The sequence below is a fragment of the Sceloporus occidentalis genome, unplaced genomic scaffold, assembly GCF_023333645.1.
Source record: "Sceloporus occidentalis isolate IW3139 unplaced genomic scaffold, rSceOcc1.0.p SCAF_45, whole genome shotgun sequence".
NCBI lineage: Eukaryota > Metazoa > Chordata > Lepidosauria > Squamata > Phrynosomatidae > Sceloporus > Sceloporus occidentalis.
Window position 1 is genome coordinate 246,110 of NW_028317025.1, and position 22,093 is coordinate 268,202.

The 22,093-nt window shown below is 39.4% G+C and overlaps 1 protein-coding gene across 4 annotated transcripts; it reads right to left on the minus strand.

Moving 5' to 3' along the window:
- Nucleotides 1-411: 411 nt before the first annotated feature.
- LOC149289403 (regulator of nonsense transcripts 1) lies at nt 412-20,526 on the minus strand. Of its 4 annotated transcripts, none has more exons than XM_089490578.1 (25): nt 20,309-20,526; nt 18,797-18,816; nt 17,027-17,052; nt 16,744-16,886; nt 16,320-16,409; nt 15,470-15,637; nt 14,950-15,130; nt 11,534-11,695; nt 10,813-10,897; nt 10,356-10,454; nt 9,956-10,064; nt 9,634-9,793; nt 9,062-9,180; nt 7,876-8,040; nt 7,581-7,695; nt 7,288-7,431; nt 6,706-6,919; nt 6,129-6,246; nt 5,579-5,735; nt 4,147-4,289; nt 3,204-3,378; nt 2,128-2,209; nt 1,513-1,674; nt 634-851; nt 412-531 (listed from the first exon to the last, which is right to left on the minus strand). In XM_089490578.1, exons 1-25 carry the CDS (start codon nt 20,524-20,526, stop codon nt 412-414), a joined length of 3,393 nt encoding a protein of 1,130 aa, XP_089346704.1. The 4 variants fall into 4 exon arrangements, with proteins under 4 accessions (XP_089346704.1, XP_089346703.1, XP_089346707.1 ...); XM_089490577.1 differs by having other exon boundaries at nt 10,789-10,897; XM_089490581.1 differs by lacking the exons at nt 17,027-17,052; nt 18,797-18,816 and having other exon boundaries at nt 20,356-20,526.
- Nucleotides 20,527-22,093: the final 1,567 nt, after the last annotated feature.

Here is a 22,093-nt window from a genome sequence, read left to right on the forward strand (position 1 = left end):
ATCTGGACAATTATGTAAAAAAAAAAAAATGTTCTGAAGTCTTTCTATAGCTCCACACACAGTCACTGCTATCTACATTTCAGGAAAGGCACACCCAGCAGGTGACAGCTGCCTTGTGACTTGCTGCTTGCAGTCCTCACTCACTGCATGAGCACCAGGAAAGGACGCCATATCCAGTTGTTTGGCCTGACAGAGTGCTGCGTGAGTGAAAATGTTCAAATCTCTGAAGGCTTTTCAAATTGGGGGCTTCGATTCAATTCGGACATAGAATCTGCGCATGGCCACACCTTTGTAGTAACACTACACTCTGACAGAGCTTTGACACCTTATATAGTTGTGTATATCACTGTTGCAGCATATTTATAGAATTAGATATTTCTGGAACATTAAAAAAAGCAAGTAACTTACACACTAGTACTGTGACAGACCAGTCACGCCTCCATGTTGATATGCACGCTCTCCCTGGTAAGTTGAGTCTTGAGATAACGCAACATCAATCTGAGATTTAAATTCATCACCAAGGTAGCTATCCTGAAACAAAATATTATAAAGCATTAAAGCAGATGCTGCAACTGCACGGGCAACACACAACATTTATGTTCATGTCAGAGACAACACAGCCTGAATCAATACCTGCGATAATTCCGGTTGAGAAAGTCCTGGCTGGCTCATCTGCGATGGTTGGCTCATGGATATGTAACCCTGAGTTAGAGGCCCTTGAGAAAATGGTTGGGATACAACATCTTGGCTGGCCTGGCTATTCGGCATGTTTCCTTGGCTCATGCCTTGAGGTCCAATGCCACGCTGTTTCTGTCGTCCACGGGTCATTTTTCCTTTGGGCATGCCACGTCCTGTTATTGGTATAATCGATATATATTGTCATGCAGCTATTACTGAAGGACATAATGGCTTACAACAAAATACACTTAATGTCCACATTTACTAAATTAGACACATTTAAACTAAAAAAAAAACCAAAACATTGAAAAACAAACCAGAATCATATTTCCCATAAAAAAATTAAAGCCACCACCAGTAATCAAATGTTCCTCTAAAAGGATTAGCATAATAGGAATAAAGCTGCTATTGCACCAGATATATCACTGACATGGTCAAGCTACTCTTGATCTGTAGAACGGCTGACACTAGGCTACTGTAAAGATTTAAACCTACAGACCTATATGCCTTATAGCTTTACAGACTGCCAAATGCCCAGTGTAATCAAACACAAACACAGATTGTAAGCTCTCGTGCAGGGTCATCTCCTTTATTAATGTGTGAATGTTACTGACATTTCTGTACATTCTCAGTTTTAAATAAAATTTTACTGTAATAAGCTCTAATGGAACCTACTACAGCGTACAGAACATTAGGTAAAACTAACTTTTGCAGAGATAAGTAGTGATTAATTGAAATGTTAAACAGAAACTAGGCTGAGAAATTAACTTCCTAAGTATTATATACAGCAGAAAGGAAAACAAATGTATAATATGCGCAACATTAGCAATGTACCTGCAGCTGGTCCATTGGCTTGTCCAAAATACCCTGGTGGGGGCATTGGGGGCATGACAAGATTGAACGGTATGGGAATGTTCATGGCAGTAACATGACTGGGTCCAGAGCTGATCATGCCAATCTGATCATGTGTTTGAAAGTACATATTGGAGGGTCGTCCTGAGAGGTAGAGAGAACATACAATTTTAGAATGTCAAAAGTGAGATATATTCTAGACAGTAACAAGACTATAACACCTTGTCAATCGGGGTCAATGCTTAACAGTCACAAGAGAATACACACTCTTGGAGACTGGAACAAGACACTGGTTGTGTGGCGTGAAGTATTACCACATTAACGACAAATTACATCAAATATCTTTATACAAGTTGTGAGAAAAGCCAAAAGGTGTTAATAATAAAGTTTCCAGAACTTCCGTTTCAAGTAACAAAAATATACTTAGCATACATTGCTAGGTAGCTTACTGATGCCATTTGTAGTGTGGGGGGTACCCCTTCAATGAAAAAAATCAGCATTAGCCAAAACAATAAACCAATGAGTATATCTAATTGACAACTAAACTCAATTCAACATCAGACTACACATTAAGAATACGGCTGGGCTGCTTAATACCTTGATTGCTCCTGTCATAAACAGACCCTGGAATGATGGCTTCACGAGCATCGTACATGGCAGTTGTCATAAAACGGGCACCCTAAAAATAGTTAGACATTCAATCTCTTTTCAAACAATGCAAATAAAAAAAGTTGAACTCAAGGTCTGAGAAAGGGAATATGAACAGTCCAGGACAGACTCGAAAGATGAAAGCCATAATTTATTGTAAATCTACAGTATATGAATTTTTATATTATGTAAAGTCTACATAATAAAATGTTTACCGATTATATATACACATATACATATATATATATATATATACACACAAACCAGAAAATGCTGCACTCATCAGATTTCTTTCTTCTTAATTTCTATTTAGTATCACCTGACTACAGTAAAACTCAATTTTTTGGCTTATAAGAGATCTACACCAGAGAAGCAAGATGAATAAAAAATTTTACGGAGTGTATCTGGTTCTTCCAATTCAAACAATCATCCCCACCGCAGCGCATCACATCAGGGTTTGGACAGACCCACCAATAAGTTATTTATGTGCAGTGTTTCCAGTGGCGTTGGCACATGCTGCCTAAGTAACGGTTCAGGTAATTGGGTACACTTCAGTACTAGTGAATGACCAGGGATGCTGGTTCCTACAGACAGGAAACATACCTGGCTCTCTCAGGCAATACTATTACAACATATTATTACATCCTAAGGGTAGCTTAAACACAGCAGTTCATCCTAATGTTGTGAACAGATTCATTAGTTGCCTAGTGTAGCCCAGTAGGAAACAATTCAAACAAAATTAACTAAAGGCAGCTCTGGCCAAAAATGCTCAACTTGGCAGATGTTATCCCTTTTCGATAGGATATTATCTCAAGAAATATATCTATATATATATACAAAGTTTTTCACATTACAAACTTCAGTGGGAACTGTTAGTATCACAACACCCACGAACAAGGAGCAGTAAATGGTTTTTATGATCCTGACCTGTCTGGCATGACCTTTTTTTAAATAAAATAATCCATTTACATTTTTGCTACTGCTCTTGACCATACTTAATATCACAAACATAGGACAACACTTACAGGGTTAATGGTGTTGACAAGTTTGCGAGGCTTGCTGAATTGCATGAGGCTTTCCCGAAGGTTATTCAATGGTCCCTCTACAAGGACTTTCTGCTCCTTGTAGTAGTTCAGCAGATGGTTCCAAAGGGGCTGCTTGGACAGCGCTTTTGGGTTGCCCACAATGATGACTCCATACCTAGAAAAAAAAAAAAAGAAAAAAAAAAAAAAAAAGTACAGAAAGCCAAGGTGACTAACAGTCAAATTCAGTCTTCTCTGTATAAAATATAGTAGAGGGGCACAACCACCAAAATGGTCTTAAAATGTTTGCATTAGCTTAGATAGTTCTCTTCCTATGTGTCTGTTTAAATCAGAGTAATTCTGATGCCGATTCTTTGTGGCAATGCCAACAATGTCCATGACTCCATAGATTGGGCAAAGATACAACTAGCACGCATTAAAATGACAAACTGACCTATGCCTGGTCCCGTGGTTCGTTATATATCATATGTTATCACATGAGTTGCTCTCTCTCGTCGCTGCTCTTATTATTGTTACCATTGCCTTTTGTTTCTTCTCTTGCACAATGTTGTGTTGGGAGTGATTGATGTACTTCACTGCAATGTTCCTTGTCACCCCCCCCCCCCTTTCTGTATCCCTCCCCAAAACATTTGAAAAGACAATAAAATTTGATTTACCCTTAAAATGACAAACATTCAGGTGTCTGAAAATATTATGCAAAAACTAGAACAGTTTAAATGAAAAATCGCACAATATATTTGGGAAAACGTATTTTTAATCTGACACTAGTAACAACTCTGGAGGGAGTATGTTTTTTAACCAATAGTAAGGCGTAAGGCATGTGTATGACACAGGGGCACAAAACCAGTGGGGTTTTTTTTTGGTTTTTTTAGTGTTTAGTACAAAGTGTACACTTCAAATAGTGAGACTTTACAGAAATCCTTACCTTGCTCTTGTCAACGCCACATTGAGACGACGAGGATCATTTAAGAAACCAATTCCTTGATGCTCGTTTGCTCTTACACAGGAAAGAATTATGAAGTCCTTCTCTCTACCTTGAAAGGCATCCACACTGGCAATTTCCACTTCCTAAAATGAGGTATGAGAATGCACATATTACACAAGAATCACTGACAAAAGCCTGCACAGGTATTAAGTTTTAAAAAATAAAACCAGAACACAAACCACAATTTCACCAGAGAGGTTACGGCAGAGATGATTAAAACCGCAAAATCTTATAATCCAAGTCTGGTCCGCCAAGGACACATGGGCAAAGTTTGGCTTTTAATCAATGTGTAGCTTTATAAAATGTAAAGTAATCTCAGATCTATCTGATCAGTGTCAGTTTATTCACTAGTGGGAAGTTTGGGGTGAATGTGTAACGGAAACATTTCTCTATTTAAGCTTAGTACATGTGAGGTCTGGGCTTTGACTAGGCCACTCCAAGACATTTAAATGTTTCCCCTTAAACCACTGAAGTGTTGCTTTAGGTGACCTTCCATCCCAATTTTAAATCTCTGAAAGACAAAGATTTCCCTACATTTAGCACCATACACCGTTCCTTCGATCCAGTTTTCCAGTCCCTGCAGAGGAAACATGCCCACAGCATGATGCTGCCACCACCATGCTTTACTGTGGGAATGGTGTTCTCAAGGAGATGAGAGGCGTTAACCATGTTTGGGGCAAGTCTTTTTCCTTGATTGCCAAAAGGCTCAATTTGTGTCTCATCTGACCAGAGTACATTCTTTCACGTATTTAGGGAGTCCCCCATATGCCTTTTGGTGAACAGCAAACATGTTTGCTGATTTCTTTCTTTAAGATTTATTTGTTTCTTCTCTGATTAATGCCCTCCTTGCTTGGTCCATGAGCTTTGTTGGGCGGCCCTCGCATGGTAGGTTTGCTGTGGTGCCATATTCTTTCCATTCCTCAATGGATTTAATGGTATACTGTAGTATGTATTTGGAGAGTTCCTTGGTCTTCATGGTGCCGCTTGCTCAGGTGTTGGAGGCTCTGGGGCATTTCAGAACATGTGTATATATGTCTGACAGATTACATGTTCGTGACACTTAGATTGCACATATGCAGATTTTAACTGTGACTTCTGAAGGTAATTGGTTGCACCAGATCTTATTTAGAGGGTTCATAGCAAATGGGGCAAACGCATATGAACGCACCACTTTTCCATTTTTTTTTTATTTATTTTTTTTTTAAAGTTATTTTCTTCACCAATTTGGATTATTTTGTGCATGTCCATTACTTGAAATCCAAATAAAAACAATTCCAGGTTGTAATGCCTAGGGCTGTGAATACTTTTGCAAGGCACAGTAATACCGCAAAGTGGTAAACAAAGCACTTAAAACCGGATTTTATTTTAGTACCTGGTAAAGCTTTGTGTGTAGGGAGCCACTAAATTGCATGTACTGAACCAGGTAGGAACGCTGGCCTTCATAAGGAGTTATTATGCCAATTTGGTCAGGTTTAGCACCAGCCTTAAGCAGCTTTGTAGTGATCTTCTCGACATTAGCTGCTTCTGTCCTAAATGAACAAGAAAAATCATTTATGAGAAGCACTGTACATAAAACACAAACAAGTCTACTACAGTACTATATGAACAAGAAGGGAGCTACACATACATCAATGCTGTCCAAGTCTTTATTTTAAAGCGCGCAACAAAGTACCAGCACTGTTAAATAAAGAAGCCCCATCTAGAAATTTGTGAATCATGTCAAATCATGCTCTAGTATTTCCCTGAGGAATAATTAGCTGTAGTTTTGGCAACTTGATAGATTAACCACGGATCACAACAGAAGCAATAAAATTACTCAATGTCTTCTGGTCTATGAAGAGTGATTTTCAGTATTACTGTTTAATGTCACTCTATTAAATGTTAAGTAAACATCGTTAATGAGAAGAAAAATCTATTGGTACCTGTTAAGGTAGGAGGTGCCAGAGCTAGCAATTTCTTCTTGCCCCTGTGTCACATAAAAGAACATTGGTTTGTCTGGCTGGGGCCACTGGAAGTCAAAGCCTTTCTTCACACGGTCCGCTACATAAGAGTGGGAAAAAGTGTTACACATTTAACATTATAAGTTAAGTGACTTATGTCCACAAAGTCAAAAATGTGAGTACTTACAGTACTTTGAGTAGTGCAAGGTATAATGTCCTGTGCAGCTATGGGCACGTTTGTGGCTGCTCCCAACCCACAGCAATATCCACAGGGAGAAAACACAAAAAGCCAAGCGCAACCGTAAAAATGTTTATTTACAGCATAAAGCAGACTTGCAGAAACATTCCAGGTGCTAAAACTGAGAAAGTGTATTTCTAGCACCCGAAATGTTTGCATTGCTGCTAGTTTGCTCTATACTGTAAATAAAAACAAATGTTCTATACAGTTATGCTTGGCTTTTATTTCTGTGTTTTCTCCATTTAGTACATAGGAAGCATAAAAAAAACCCAAAACACACCGGGAAGTAAAATTGAATGCAGGGCCCTGTGGTGACATTACCTGCGGTAACACCGTTCTGAAGAGACCCTTCATAGAATATATTAGATGGAAACGCACTCAGCGCTGGATGCATTCTGTACTGGACTTGCAGGCGGATAGGCCTGATTCCCAGGACCACAAGCCTTTCAAACAATGACTGGGAGAGTCCAGCCTTGGCTGCTTTCTTACACATCACAACTGGCCCAAGCTGGCAGTGGTCACCCACCAAAATAAGCTGTAGGAGAAAACAGAAGGAAAAAATATAGTACACAAAGTGATCTTTAAAAAATTTTTACATTTCTTCAGAAGCCTTAAGACAGAAAACTGATCAAATTGATTTTTTTTCATTTGCTCAGCATAGAGCAGTACAAAGCAATATACATCTGATTTTTAACATTGATTAAATCATTTCTCATTTAGGTAAATCAACTCTGGGTAAGAGTACAAAAGCAAACTGATGAATGTACAGTTACAACTTACAGTAAAACAATCACTTGATATGGAAATGGGCTCAATTAAAAAAAACAGATCAAGGTGCTTCAGCAAACAATAATTTTGCCACTGAAGCATGTTAATTCAGCAAGTAATTTGATCACGACCTACTTGTTTTGCTCCCAGGACAACTGGTACCATGCACTCTGGCTCAGTGGCTTGGGTACTCTCATCAATGAGGATTGAACGGAACTGCATTTTTGCAAGTCTAGGATCACCTGCCCCAACGCATGTGCAGCAAATCACATCAGCATTCTGCAGAAAAGAAAAGTGGTTAAAATTACCAGACAAGGCATAAAACGTTAAAATGTATATTGAAAAAAATGAATGCACTGCATACATATTAAGCCACTTTATAGACAGGTTTATTTGCACTTATAAAAAAAATAGAATAGAATAACTACCATAAGTAGTTCCCGTTCAGCTGTTCTCTTTAGAGCACGGTAGCGTTTCTCATCAGCAGACGATAACTCTCCAGTTTCATCTTTTAGTTGCTGCAACTTTTGAAGCTCAGGCATACTTCAAAAGAATAACAAAAGTCTTAGCCCATCAGGGAACCATCAGATACAGTTTGTGATAATGATGAGATGCAATATGAACTAGTTCAATAAATACAAAGACTAAGCAGTAACATATAACTTCAACTGAGGACAAACTGCAAAGTCAACAAAAAATGTTCACCCACAAAACAGTGCTAACCTTTCCATGTTGCGAATTTGGTTGTGTAAGGCCAAGAAGGACACAGGGGAGTCAATGGCTTCTCGGCTCTTAGCACACAGACGGACCACTTTGAGCCCTGTCTGGTGGATTTTCTCAGTCAATTGATCCACTGCAATATTGCTAGGAGCACACACCAACACAGGGCTAAGAGAAACAAAAACAAGAATATGCATCAAGCATACAGTAGTTTGTATACAAATGGTTGAGGCCATGGAAGTTTTAATACTCTTGACCACAAAGTTATGACTACTTAATGTGTAGGGGAGGGGGGAAATGGACAATATTAACTTTACTAATTTAAGCGATCTGAACTACCTTTTTGTATTATAGAAAATAAAGATGTAATCTCATTTGCTACGTATATTTTTCCATAAAATAAAATTTGTCAGGCAACACCGATTATTGCAGATTGAAGGGACACTATAGCCATCATACGCACTTTAACGCATATTAAAGCTGTGTGGTACTTTAAAAAGGTTAAAGTGCATGGGAAGGATTCTGTAGAATCCCTCATATGCATTTTCCCCTTCCACCACCCACAGCCATTCCTTCTAGGTCCGGTAAGTGTGACTTACTCAGGGCACTTTAATTTGGGTTTTTAAAATTGGGATGTTCAAGACAAGCTGTCCATTTAATTTTATTATGCCAATTACAATTTTTACAGCCTAAACAGCCTGTAAATGTAAATATAAAAAAATGATAGGATGACAAGATGTATAAGAAAACTTTAATTTAAAAAGGACAATTGGTTCTGAGACCACATTGCACAATTCAATAAAAAATGACTGACATCCACACAGCTTCCTTATTAAACGAATCCATTAAAGAGTAAAGCAATTTCATTAATTTTATGTCTCCCCACAATGCCTTTTCAGTCACAAATAAGGGTTTATTTTCATAACACAATATTAGGAATATTAAAACCCAAGGGAGGAATGTGCTTTTGCTTAGTATTCCTCACATCACAGGAAAGAGAAGGCCCAAACATTTAAGCTTCACCAGTCATATATATGTACCTATTTTCCTATATACTTCCAACTATACAAGTATAATTTACTACTTCAGATAAATTAGTGACAGTGGTGACTGTAAAATAATGGCTTACATTGCACCATAACAGAATGAAATACCCCACATTAAATCATGTACAAATCCAAGTACTTACCCATTTCCTTGTCTTGCCAGATGGTACACTATGGTAGCAGAGGTGACAGTTTTACCAGTTCCAGGGGGTCCCTGAATCAGACTGAGAGGACGTTGCAGAACAGTCTTGACTGCATAAACCTGAAAGTAATATCCCACTTTAAAACCCTTTTGGAATCATTATGAGAAGCAATTAGTTATAACTACTTTGTTCAAATCTAGCTCTGTAAAGAAATAAAGTGGTTCAGGCTTGGAGAAAAGGCAGGGAAAAAATTCAACAACTCCAATCTAGTTTACTTAACATATTTCAAAAGGTTAAAATCGGCCACGGTTCAGAATCGTACATTTTTAAAGAACATTACCTTACCACAGAAAAAATGAAAGGGTAATTAAATGAAGTTCAAATGTCCTGTTAGAATGGGATCATATGAATTCGCAAAGGTAGACCTGCATTATATTAAAAGACCACGTTCAAGGCAAAAAAATGATAATTTAGATCATCTGCTCAGAACCTATGCCACCAGATCTTTTAACTTGGAGATGGAGTATAACCTTGATAAAAGCAAGTGCTGTTTTAAAAAACAAAACATTTACTTGAGAATGATTGAGATCTGGAAGTCCTTGCGCTGTAAATCTCTTTGGAAGCTGGCATTTGATAATCACATCTTCCACTTCATGCCCCAGAAGCTTATGGTAGATGTAGCCAGATACAGAGGTTTCATCCACTGCAAACGTCTTCAAAGCACTCTGCATTCTAATTAGGGCAAAAAGCAAAACACGTTAGTATTTCTCACCAATCTGCTCTTGACCATAACACTTGCTTAATCACTGGCCCACGACCATACATAAAACAGCATATAAGCATTTCAGTTTTTAATTGGCATTACCATACACTAGAAGTAGTTCTACAACATACCTGTCAAATGAAGTTGACTTCCACACGAAATCTACCTGGAAGTTGTGTGTAACCTCCACCGGTGCACCAACACTACTTCTCAACTCAATAGCAATTTCATCACCGTAATCTACACAATTAAGTTAAGGCGTTTTCGCTAAGCCAGATTCAAATGCAGCTTGTAATAATTCAATAAAGGTGATTTTTACAATAAGGAAAAGGAAGGTATATGCTCTCTATAGCACTGTACAGACAGCTGCATATGCATTCCAACTGGAGCACTTTCCTGCCACTGGTTGGCTATAAACACACACATGTACGTGACTTTAAAACATGCCCCTGAAACATTTTTGGTCGAGGCAGGCCGTTTAAAATGGCTTATTACAACAAGATACATCATTTCATAAGACAGAAAGGATACTATCTGGGACTTTGATGACATGACCAATGCCTTTCCATAAAGGTGCCATGTCTCCTTTGTATCTGAGGCATATCTCATCCCCCTGCATTAGGCGCATATCTGAAAGACAGGTATAAGGTTAGACATTAGAGATGCTGTGCTGCATTGTGGTATATCATGATTTCAATCCAGCAATAACCAGCTAAAGGGATTTTGTGCTACCAAAGGCAGGGTTTACTATTGTATTGGTAGTGCTGCATAAAGTTTTGAGTACCAGTAGTAAGAATGCCATTATCACAGACAGGGTGAATAAACTAGTACCAAACTTACACACTGTAAGATGGACCTTCAGAGCTATAAGGCCAGCTTGTAGTACACAGCGCGGCATAGTCTTGCTCAGAGAGAAGCCAAAGAGGAATATAAAAGCAATATTGTATATCAGGAACATAAATGCCAGTTATGGTCGAAATAAAATTACCTGAGTCCGTCTTTGGCAGGGTGAAGTATGCAATTCTTTTTTTGTTCAAGCCCAAGTCCCAACGGACTGTGATGTTATCTTGGGTCTAAATGAAAGAGTAAACAATAGCAAATGTGATGCTGACACAGTATTTAGTCTGCATCTACAATGTCTATCAATGTCTTAACTTTTTAAAGAAAACAGCATCTCAAGTCCTGAAGCAAAAAGGAATGTGCCGTTTATTTTAAATTACGGCTCTTAACATTCTTGTTCAAAAATAAAATTACACCATTGGAGTGGTTTTTGGAATCCTCCTCGTCTTAAATTACATTGCATGTCTTGCAATCAGTGTAATTATTTGATGATAGTTTGCCTAAAACAGGACTATTGGTCCTCGTGTCCTCAGGTTGCAAAATAACAGAACAAATCATAAGTCACTAGGGTAGGATGGTCACCTAGCTAAACGGAATAAATAACAATGGCGAGGAGTTCTTGTGGCATGCACTAAGACAGGTTCTTAAAATGTATATATAAAAAAAGTGGTATCTGGGAAAAACCAGCAAAACACCTTTTAAACATTGCGCAACTGGCTTTAACATCAAAGGACACAAATGACAGTTCCGTAAGAGACATAGGACATGACAAGCTGATAAATGGTACTACATAAAGCTGGTAAGGTCAAGCTGCAATAATAATAGAACCCCACAAAACTTTTTGCTTGGCCAAATACTTCTGACCTCACCTGAGATTCTTTCAGCTTCTTGTCATAATCAGCCTCGAGCTTCACAAGTGGTCCAAATATATTTTGATACTGATAAGCATCTTCGTATCGAAGGAGAACATGCTGGGGCTCTTCATCGACACCAGGCTTTTCCAGATCTTCTAACGTAGCAGAAGGATTTTCCTAAAATAATGATTTACATTGAGTACACGATTTCACTTTGATTGGCAGTATAAGACAAGCACATTTAAAAAAAAAAAAGTACACTTAGATGGCAGGGATCATTAGAAAGTGTATTTGAACATTAACCCCTTAAGGACCGGGATTTTAATACTAAGGTGGCGCTAAAGGACCGTAGCCGTTTTTTGTGTGCACCCACACAAATATATTTTTTTTCAGCACAAGTAGGGCTTATTATTGAAATTATATATATAAACCATCATTAAGTATGAAAAATATCTAAAAATGTGGGGGAAATAGGAAATATTTTCAGTTTCACCAGTGCAAATGGTACAAAAAAACCTCCAAAAGTGTATTTGGGTATTTGTCCTGTTTTTGGAAACACCTCATATGCCTGGTATTTTCATTTTGGCACTTACAGGGTTAAATATAAATGACGCGCATCGCGTTTCTAAACAAGATGTTTTTAAAATGTGGTATCCTGGGAGTTGTGCCCCAATAGTGGCCAGAAAAAGAAAAACTAATCAACACAAGTATATATTTTTTGAAAGACGACATCCCAAAGTATTTTACTTGGGGCATTTTAACACTTTTTATTTAACCATTTTAGTGCCAGTCTGTCCTAAACATTGCAGTAAAATTTCATTTTTTTCATTTTTAATAAACCCATTTAATCCTGGGTACATAAAATGACTGAAACAACTTGTGATTTGTATTTAGAAACACCCCCGAGTACAGGAATACCCCATATACATGGGTAGGGCATGTCTTTGGCACTGCGGGTTCAAAATTGGAACGAGCGCATTTCAGTTTTCAAACATGGAATTTTAACAGATCAGTTTGTTAGGTCTCATCTGAGACACGTAGACGTCCCACATTTCATTTTAACCCCCTAAAACTATATATTTCCTTAAACTAGACAGCTCAGGGAATCTAGTTAGGGGCATATTGGCCTGTCCCATGCAGCTGATTCCACACCAGCGCCTTCCAAAAGAAAAACATTTTCACATCCACTTTGCGGTTTCACCATGATTATTTTTCTGAGTAGATGTGTGAAAAAAAACAAAATCGGTCTTGATTTGCGTTCAGTAACACCCCCTGAGTACAGCGATACCCCATATGCATAGATAAGTCATGTTTCTCAGACACCGTGGAGTCAAAACTGGAACATGCGCATTTCAATATTTAAAAAAGTTTAAATATTTTTTTTATGAGATTACTTGTAAGTGACAGGTTTAGGCCGCTGACATCAATCAGGGAGACCGATCAATAATCAGCGACTTAAAATGTCACCTACAAGTGATCAGGTAATGTTTTTTTTTTTATTGATTTGTGTTTTTTCACTTTGAAGGGGCAGGGTCATCCAGGGGCTGCCATAATGATCCGATCATCATCAGCCCAGCATTTGACCTGGAAGCACCCTGGACTTTCAGGTCAGTGCTGTTATTTTTTTTTGTATTTTTATTTTCAATGCTGATGCTCCATTGAAGCACAGCATTGACTTGTGGGGACCAATATTAACCCCTGCAATGCTGCGATGGGGGTCATGCACACTCGGGGGTTAATTGAGCAAGGGAGGGGGTGGGGGCTGGTCTCCATACTTATGTGGAGACCGAATAACCCAGTCTCCCTGTCCCTGAAGCTGCCTCTGGGACACAGTATGGGACACAATATCCCATAGATGGGAGATTGCCGGGGAGGAGTCTCTGATCAGTCCTACAGGGCTGATAAAAGGGCTTGTGGGGGCTTGTTTTTGCTGTTGCTGGTCTGGCTGGGCTTCCAGGCAGACCACCAGCAGCAGAGCCCCATACAAAACGGGAATTAACCCCTAAAATGCCACAGCATTGAAGGGTTAATGCTGCACTGACGCTCTCATGGAGCGATCAGGCAGCAGGGGGATGTTGTGTCAGGTCCCCACACTTGTGTGGGGACCCAATCAACACACCACCCCCTTCCCTAAATCGCGGTTTCAGCCTACAGAATCACTCCATGGGAGTGATCTCAGGCTCCTGGGCAGACAGCAGCAGCGCTGCAGGGCGGTTTTTGGGGATGACGTACCTGGTATGTCCCGGTCTAATGGTGATGTATGACCAGGTATGTCCCGGTCCTGAAGGGGTTAATGGCACCTTAGTATAGTAGGTTGAAAAAAAAGACTTCAGTCCATCGAGTTCAACCATTCACACATACCTACTTCTAAAGTTGATCCAAAAGATCAGCTGTTTATACCGACCTTGTATATATTTGTACAATGTGATCAGGTCCCCTCTTAGACGTCTCTTTTAAAGTCAAAACAAGTTCAGTTTTCCTAGTCTTTCTTCATAACTAAAAATTCCCCATTCCTTTAACTTTGCAGCCTGCCTCTGCACTTTCTCCAGTTCTATAAACATCCTTCTTAAAAATTGGTGCCCAGAATTGAACTGCATATTCAATATGAGGGCTCACCATTGCTTTATAAAGAGGTACAATTATATTTTCATCTTGTGATTTAAATACTCCTCTTTATGCATGCCAATAACTTAATGGCTTTTGCAACCACTGACTGGCACTGCACTTTGTTGCTAAATCTATGGTCTACAATTACAATCATTTTGTGCTATTCCCAAAACAATGCCGCTTAACCCCTTAAGGATGTTTTAACATATACGTTGTGTTTAGCTGTAATATTGTTCATTCACTGTACATTTTCATGGGGGCTGAAAGGTCACATTTAGGAGGTGGCCATTTTTCGGTTTTGAATTTTGACATGTGGCCATGAAGGCCAGCATTCATGTCCTATTTGAAGCCACCAATTAAACTTACCCCCATCAAACCATATATTATTCATTCGTTCATAATTTGTATGCCAGGGTTTCTGGAAACAGAGCCAATTTAAAATAAAACTTATTTGTTTTGTTATTTTACAGTTTCAGGATTGGTCCCCTTATGTCAGTGACATCGCTGAAGCATTATTTTTCATTGTTACTAAAGTTTTAACTATTTGTAAAAAAATTTTTGTATATTTCACAAATCCCATAGTGATCAAAAAGCTGGGCTCCACTGACCTGTAATCAACCTGGGAACTCTTACATTTTACTGGATGCCACCATCTCATGAGTTGAAGCATGCCTCTCGCTATGGTGCTTGTGATCACTTTTTTGTATTGCTGAATGCCTCAACATACATATATTAACAAATCATATTTGTGTTTTACTAAACTGCTGATAGCACCAATTACACAAATCAACCAACCTAGGATTCCAAGCAATGCATTAATTTACCTTCCATAGTTCCTCCAGTTTATTGATTTGCTGGGCTGTAATTTGGCGAGCTCTTAATTGCTCCTGCTCAGATGGGATCTTAACCAGCCAAGAAAGGAAGCAACGGTCCTGAATCAGAGGTTGCCACTGAGAGCTGTCCCAGTTGATATCCTTCAAACTGCTCTGGCTGGCACATGGTTGCCTTACAAGAAAACACCACATTAAAAGGTCTGGAATTAAAGGCAGTAATGCTTCACATAAATTCTGCTCATTTACTTTACTGAATGATGTGACCAGGGGCCACTTTCTGGCAGGCAGTAGAGCATGGTGTACTGCGTATGCATCTGCACACATTTTACATAGTTTAAAAACAGAAAAGATGGTTCAACAATTAGACACAGTTAGCACATAATTCATAATTTTGGGCATGATGATCATAGTTTTGCCCAGATCAGAGCACTGAAGAAAAAAAAAAAGTTTTAAAAAAGCTTTCATATGCTTCAAAATGTTGAATTATGATAGTTGTATCAGTGTTACATACCTGCAAAGCAGCACAACTACAGAGTCAGCCTTAGCAGGTATAAATCCAAGGAGAAACACATTCCGACATCCACAGTTGTAACATTCCAACACGGTTTCTCCCAGAGGCCCATCCTTGTGTAGGGTTACCTCCTTACACTTTGCTCTGACAAGGTGATTCACAATATGGCTGCAGGCAAATCGAAACAATTGGCGAACAATTTATAAAAAATAAAACTGTTTCAAGATTAGAGGTTGCTAGAGGTAAGAATAACTTAGCATTCACGGTTACAATTAACTATATTAAAAAGAATATATTCATAGGCTTCCATTCAAGAATTAGCCATTCTTTACTGATCACGGTCACAAGGGTGAAAAAACTGCCAAAGGCCAGCATTGTGAATCTGGCACCCTATGCTTTGCTGCAGATGCAGTAAAGAGGGCACCCAGTAGGGCCACATTAGGTGCATTACGTAATCCAGCTTCATCACAGCCCCACAGAAAAGCATAGGGTGCTGGATTCAGAATGGCAGAAGATAGGCACCGGCGTGTCAAGTCTCTAAGAGGTGATGTTGGGAGAGGTGAGAAAAATCCCTGACATACCATAACATAAAATATTGGTTTCTACAACAAACCTCATATGGCAGGGTGCGTAGCATGAACTACAATACATTACTTGTTGCCTAACGATGTGAAACCTGATACCGAGGTGTCTAGCTTGGACAAGCTACAGTTCTAAAAGTGTGAGGGTAAGAAGACGCATTATAAACCACGTAATTAGTTATTAAATTTGGTATCTGCAAGCCTAATTCTAACACAGACATACAAAAATTAATGGCTTTCATACAGGTTTTAAATAAACTGTTTCCTACCTGCCAGAAGTGTTTCCACGTCCATTGCAGAACCACTTCTTGCTGGTGTTACAATAGACTACGCAGGCTGGGTCATGGATTCCACAATAGCTTTTAAAAAAAAATGATGCTTATGTTAAAATCATGCATGGCTACATTTGTAAAGAAATGATCTGCCTTGCGACTGTAACCTTGTAAACAACCTCAGAATAATGTTCATTAACGAGCAGGACTCTCGCCACCTATTGTATCGGTTTGTCTTAGTCTGTCAATTCTTGTCTTGTCATAACCCTTGAACATATGTATTGTATTAAGCGCTGTGTAAACTGTTGGCGCTATATAAATAATAATAATTAACTGTGTTTGAGCAAAACAAGCCTTAATATGGCAAAATAACCTCAAATAAGTTTATTAACCACAAAACGATTGCTTACACAGTGCTCACCTGCAGGCATGCACTGGGAGATCCTTTGTATAATAGGTATCCTCTTCATCTTCTTCAAAGTTGAGTTCACCCAGTAACTGGCTGGTTTTACCCACTCCATCATCAACTGTACCATTTTGAAGTATGCCATCAGGACCATTAACCTAGTTGTAAAATAATTTGGAAGTGAAAGAAGAATTTGTCAGTATTGGGTATTTTACAGAAAAATTAACACACACACACACACACGCATGCATGCATGCATGTTCGCTGCCTGAAAACGGCAATATAATTTGTGTTCCACTCTTGCATCCAACTCACAGGCAAGCGCTACTTGACTACTGAGAAGTCAAGATGCTTTCACACAGTTTTGGGTGTTCGTGTCATTATCAATACACAGACCCGTTGTAAACTGACCCCCAGACATGCACAAGACCCTAATGGAATGTGCTTCCAGAAAGAAATGTATTGCCTAATTGCAACTTACCATTCCAGAAGCTGCTTTAGGATTTCCTACTGTTACATTATATCCAAACAGGAGGGCAGACAATATTTTAAGTATCTGCCATGTATGTCCACCCTCATGGGTATAACAATTTTGCTCAACAAGAATTAGCAGTTAGGTCTCACAACAAAATTCATCACTAGACCAATAGATCTACATATTGTTTTACCTAATGGAAGGCAATATAATACACTTTTTTTTTTTTTTACAGTATCTAACATGATTAAATGGGAACTTTACATGTCAGTGTTCAAAAAAATAATTTAAAATTATCTATATTGTCAGCTGTTTTTATACAGCAAACGGTGTATACATTTTGATACTGAAAAATTGAGACTTTTTCTCATTGTACACATAAAGATGGGTTTTTAATAATTATCAAGTTAAGACCAACGCTAGATTTTAATCTCAACCATAATATAAATTCCATAGAACCTCAGAATCATCCTATGTGGTGCACACCTTGAAAGCTGACAAAATTTGCCAGGAGACTGCAAAGAAGACACAATGAGATATTAATTCACATCAGAAAGTCCCAAAACTTTGAAGCGGAAATTAAACTAAAGACAAGGGATGCCATCCGGAATCCGGGCCCCCTTGCTTGGTTGCTGGGGCGTACTGAACTGAGTGCTGCAAGGGGGTAACAATACGCATAACGGCGCAGCAATGTCTGTGCATAAATGTATGCGTGTATGTAAATGTATAGTGCAAGCGTGTGCCTACTGTATTGTAGTGCCAGCGTGTATATTATATTTGTGCATAGTGAGTGTATTGTTGGAGAATGTGTGCTCGTGGTGTTAGTGGGTGTGTTTTACGGCATTAGCATAAGTGTGTGTCAGTATATAGTTTTAGCTTGCGTGTACATGAGCGAATGGGTTTGTGTTACTTTACTGTATTACAGACCCTTTCACACTTAGAATATAGTTGCTTAATTATGAAGGGTTCTAGAACTATAGAGGAACAAAATCCAACATTTCCGTACACAAAACATAAAAAATGCAAACCAGCAGTAATGATGAGCCAGATTATAACAGCAATTCTCAAACTTATTAGTCTTGGTGTAAACCATGTGACAAACTCTCTAAAAGTATATAAAAAAAAAAAGTCATGAACTCTATCCTTAGCCCAGATTACTTAACCTTTAAAGACAGCAGTAAAAATATATCCACAATGTTTTTTCACTCTATACGCCAACTGCTGCAAAACATTAAAGTATTAAGTCGGTAAAGGGATATTTGACAAGAGGGTTGGAGGTAGAGTTGTGGTTTGAACTCCTTTACTTCACTATACATTATGAAGATACACCCCAGTGAGCCACAGGAAAAGCTTGGCTGACCATGTATAATGCATAGGTAAATCATTTAGCGTATTTGCTCGATAAGACAAGGTTTCTTCAGAGCAAACGCTCTGAAAAATAACCATCGTCTTATATTCAAGGTCATCTTCTAATTAGACCTCAAATAGAGGTCTGACTACAAGACTAAGACCCAGATCCCCCGCAGCGCTGCAGGGAACCTAGATCCTCCTCTATGGCAGCCGGTGGAGGTCTGCACGATACGCGCAGACAACCTCCGCTGCTGGCACTTCCTCTGGGGCTTCTATGATGGAGCGCCGGCATCACAAGACCTTCTCGTGCCCCAGCGGAAGTGCCGGCAGCAGCGGAGGTTGTCTGCGCGCATCCCACATACCTCCACCGGCTGACCCCACTACACACCAAGGAATCTGAAGCACTGGGGACAAGTCTATGGAAGCACTGGTAAGTCAGGGGAGGGTAAGTGGCATATGGGGGTGTATAAGGGCTTTCTGGAGGCAGAGTGGCATTTGGGGGTTACGTTGGAGAAACCTGCCAATGTTGTCCTCTCATAATGAATAGTGCTGTGAGGGAGTTGCAATCAAAACTTCCCCTTCAGTTAGTAAACCCCACGGACTTCACTTTACATTATGATGTTCTTACCCAACTAAGCGTACACAATTGGGGCATTCTGACAACCACCAGAAGTTAACTCGAGTACAGGAGAACCTGAGCAGTTTTTCTAGACCCTGCTGGGCACTTTGACTTCCCCTGCTGGCTGATAGTTATTATTGCAACCAAATGGATACCAAGACATATTGCCCAAAAGTGCAAAAAAGAAAATTGAAAATAAAGTTGCTAAAAGTCCTCTTAGCCCTCCCATTATATAAAAAAAACCTACTCCTAAACTGCTTAAATGAACAGTATTAAAAGAATATGTAATATGGCGTGATACACGGAGCATGGATGCGGTCACTGTTTATCTGGGGCACATACAGTATAGAAGAAAATGTAAGCAAAAAAGGGTTTTCTCTATTTCAGTATAGAGGTTTTTTTTCATCTATTACCAATTATATTTTTTAGGTATTTCTGTGATTTTAAAAGAAAGCCCTACTTCCCTGAACAAAATTACATATCATTTGTGCAGGTTCATCAAATATTTGTTTTTTCGGTACCCTATTATTCCACGGTGCTGTACAAGAGGAAAAGGGGAATTGGGGTTTAAAATATGGCAAAAGTAACAAAATATTTTGGAAACTATAGAAACTATAGGCCTTAAGGGTTAATGTATAAAACCCACTATTTTAGGACAACTGTATTACCACTAAAAGAGTGTTTGCTACTAAGAATGGTTTAATCAAAACTTGAACACAAGGAAATATGCTTAGGTGAATCATTTAACAAATATTGTTACTGTTGCACATGATGCCTGAGATCACAAAATCTCCAGAAACAGAGGCTAAGGTAAACATAAGGAAAATATGTTTTATTCGTCATTTCACTTAATAAGCAGTGAAAATGATCTACTTTCCTTCTCAGAGTTCAAAGGCATAATGTAAAGCGAAACCGACTTAAAGAGTTTTCCGGCAAGCGAGCATAAAGTTGCACCACTTGGTTTATGACACTGACACAGCGCATGCCTGCGATAAGCAGCCTGTCAGGAGCCATTCAGGGTTGTAACCGGGGGCACCGGACAGGAAACAACAAGTGAATAGTTGGGCAGAAAACGTTTACTCTCACACGGACAAGAGCACACACGCCGCTGGCACACACAAACCTCACTAGGCCACGGGGCTGCTCTCCCTCCCGCCGGCCTCCCGGAAGCCATGAGGCCTACCTGCCCATCCAGCTGGTTCTGGGATTGTCCCTGGGTCTGCGTCTGGCTAGGCAACGTGAAGTCATTAAACTCAAACTCAGAGCCTTGTGTGTCGGCCCCGAGCAGCTCAACCTCCTCCGTGTCCAGAAAGGTGAGCGTCTGCGAACTCGGCCCGTACGCCTCCACGCTCATGTCGAAAAACGGAGTGATGGGCTGGGAATAAAGGTTTCCGGACGACCAGTTGATTTCTCCTCCTCAAAGCACTAACACAAGGGCACGTACCGTGACCTTACAAACGGCCGAGAGGTAACGCACACCGAACGCGAACGGAAAAGCTAACCGCCTGAGCTCCAGTTCCCACCGCAGCAAATTACGTCACACGCCACCGCGCAGGAAAATGCGCGCTTGCGCTGCCCAATGACGTCAGCACGCCGGACACACTCGTGGCAGCTGCGTATCTATAGGTTGCTTAGGGCAACGGTGTCTAACCAGTTTAACCGTTCAGTGTCTCCAACGACTGCGAGCAATCACGATGGTATAGTATACGGTAAAGGAGACTTAGGGTGGTACACGGGGAGCAAAGACTTAGAAGCACGTCCAACAGTTCGTCATGTTGTTAGTAGAAAATGTGTCTCTAATAATGAGCGCTGTAGCAGCGGCCGTTTGCCAGGAGACAGAGAGTTCTTAGGAATTATCACCGTCAAAACCATTAGCATAAATACTTTTGTTTATTCGCATTAATATGGTTTGCGTTTTTTGTTTGACACCAGTGTAATTGTATTGTGTATGGTGAAAATGTGCAATAATATTTATATATATATATATATATATATATATATATATATATATAATTGACAGTAACATTAAAACATTTAAATTACTGGTTTCTTCCACTTTCAAATGCATAGATGGATTCAGTAGAATCCCTCTATGGGTTTGCCTCTTTCAGCAAACACGTTCCCTGTTTGTCAATACGGGAGTGAGGTGTGCTCAGCTTCAGCTCTGTCTTATTTACTTGGGGGTTATTTATTATTAATTTATTATGTTATTTATTATAATAAGAATAATAAAATTAGTTATTAGGATTGGGAACAGGGTTAGGTTATGTCTTTATCTTGATGTGTTATGTGTCAGAGTGTGAGGGACATGTTATGTGTGAGTGTGTGTTTGTATGCATGCATCACTGTGTATCTTATGGTGTATTTATTTGGTGTGAGTGTGTGTGTGTACAGTGAGTATGGAACTAAAAGAGCTCTTTTTTAGTTGGTTGATTGAATCATAAGGAGAAAAAGCAAGAAAAAAGAATCATAAGGAAAATAGAATCATAAAGATCATAAAAATCAGAAAGAAAATAGAATCCTCAAGAAAAAAAAAGAGAAGAGGAAAAGGCAAGATTTGCAAGGAAATAGTAAATGAGAATGTAGATGAAAAGGGAAGTGAGTGGGCAATTGGCGACCCACTCACCTGTTTCATATCCAGGGCAAAGCATTCCTTGCTCTGTCAGTCCTTGAGGTTTGAGAGTGGACTTTCAGAGCGAAAACCCCAAGCCGGTAGTGTTAGCTGGCTGCCCTGGCGGAGATAGCAGGCGTTGCCACACCACACACAGATGCAGTCAGAGGAGAGAAACAACCTTTACCGATTCAAGGAATATTTTGGGCATGACATTTTAGAAAGGAAGGGAATTGGCAGAAAAGATAAACTATCTATAAGGAAAAATATTATTTTGCCACCAGCAACAGAATATTAAAGAAAACGGAAA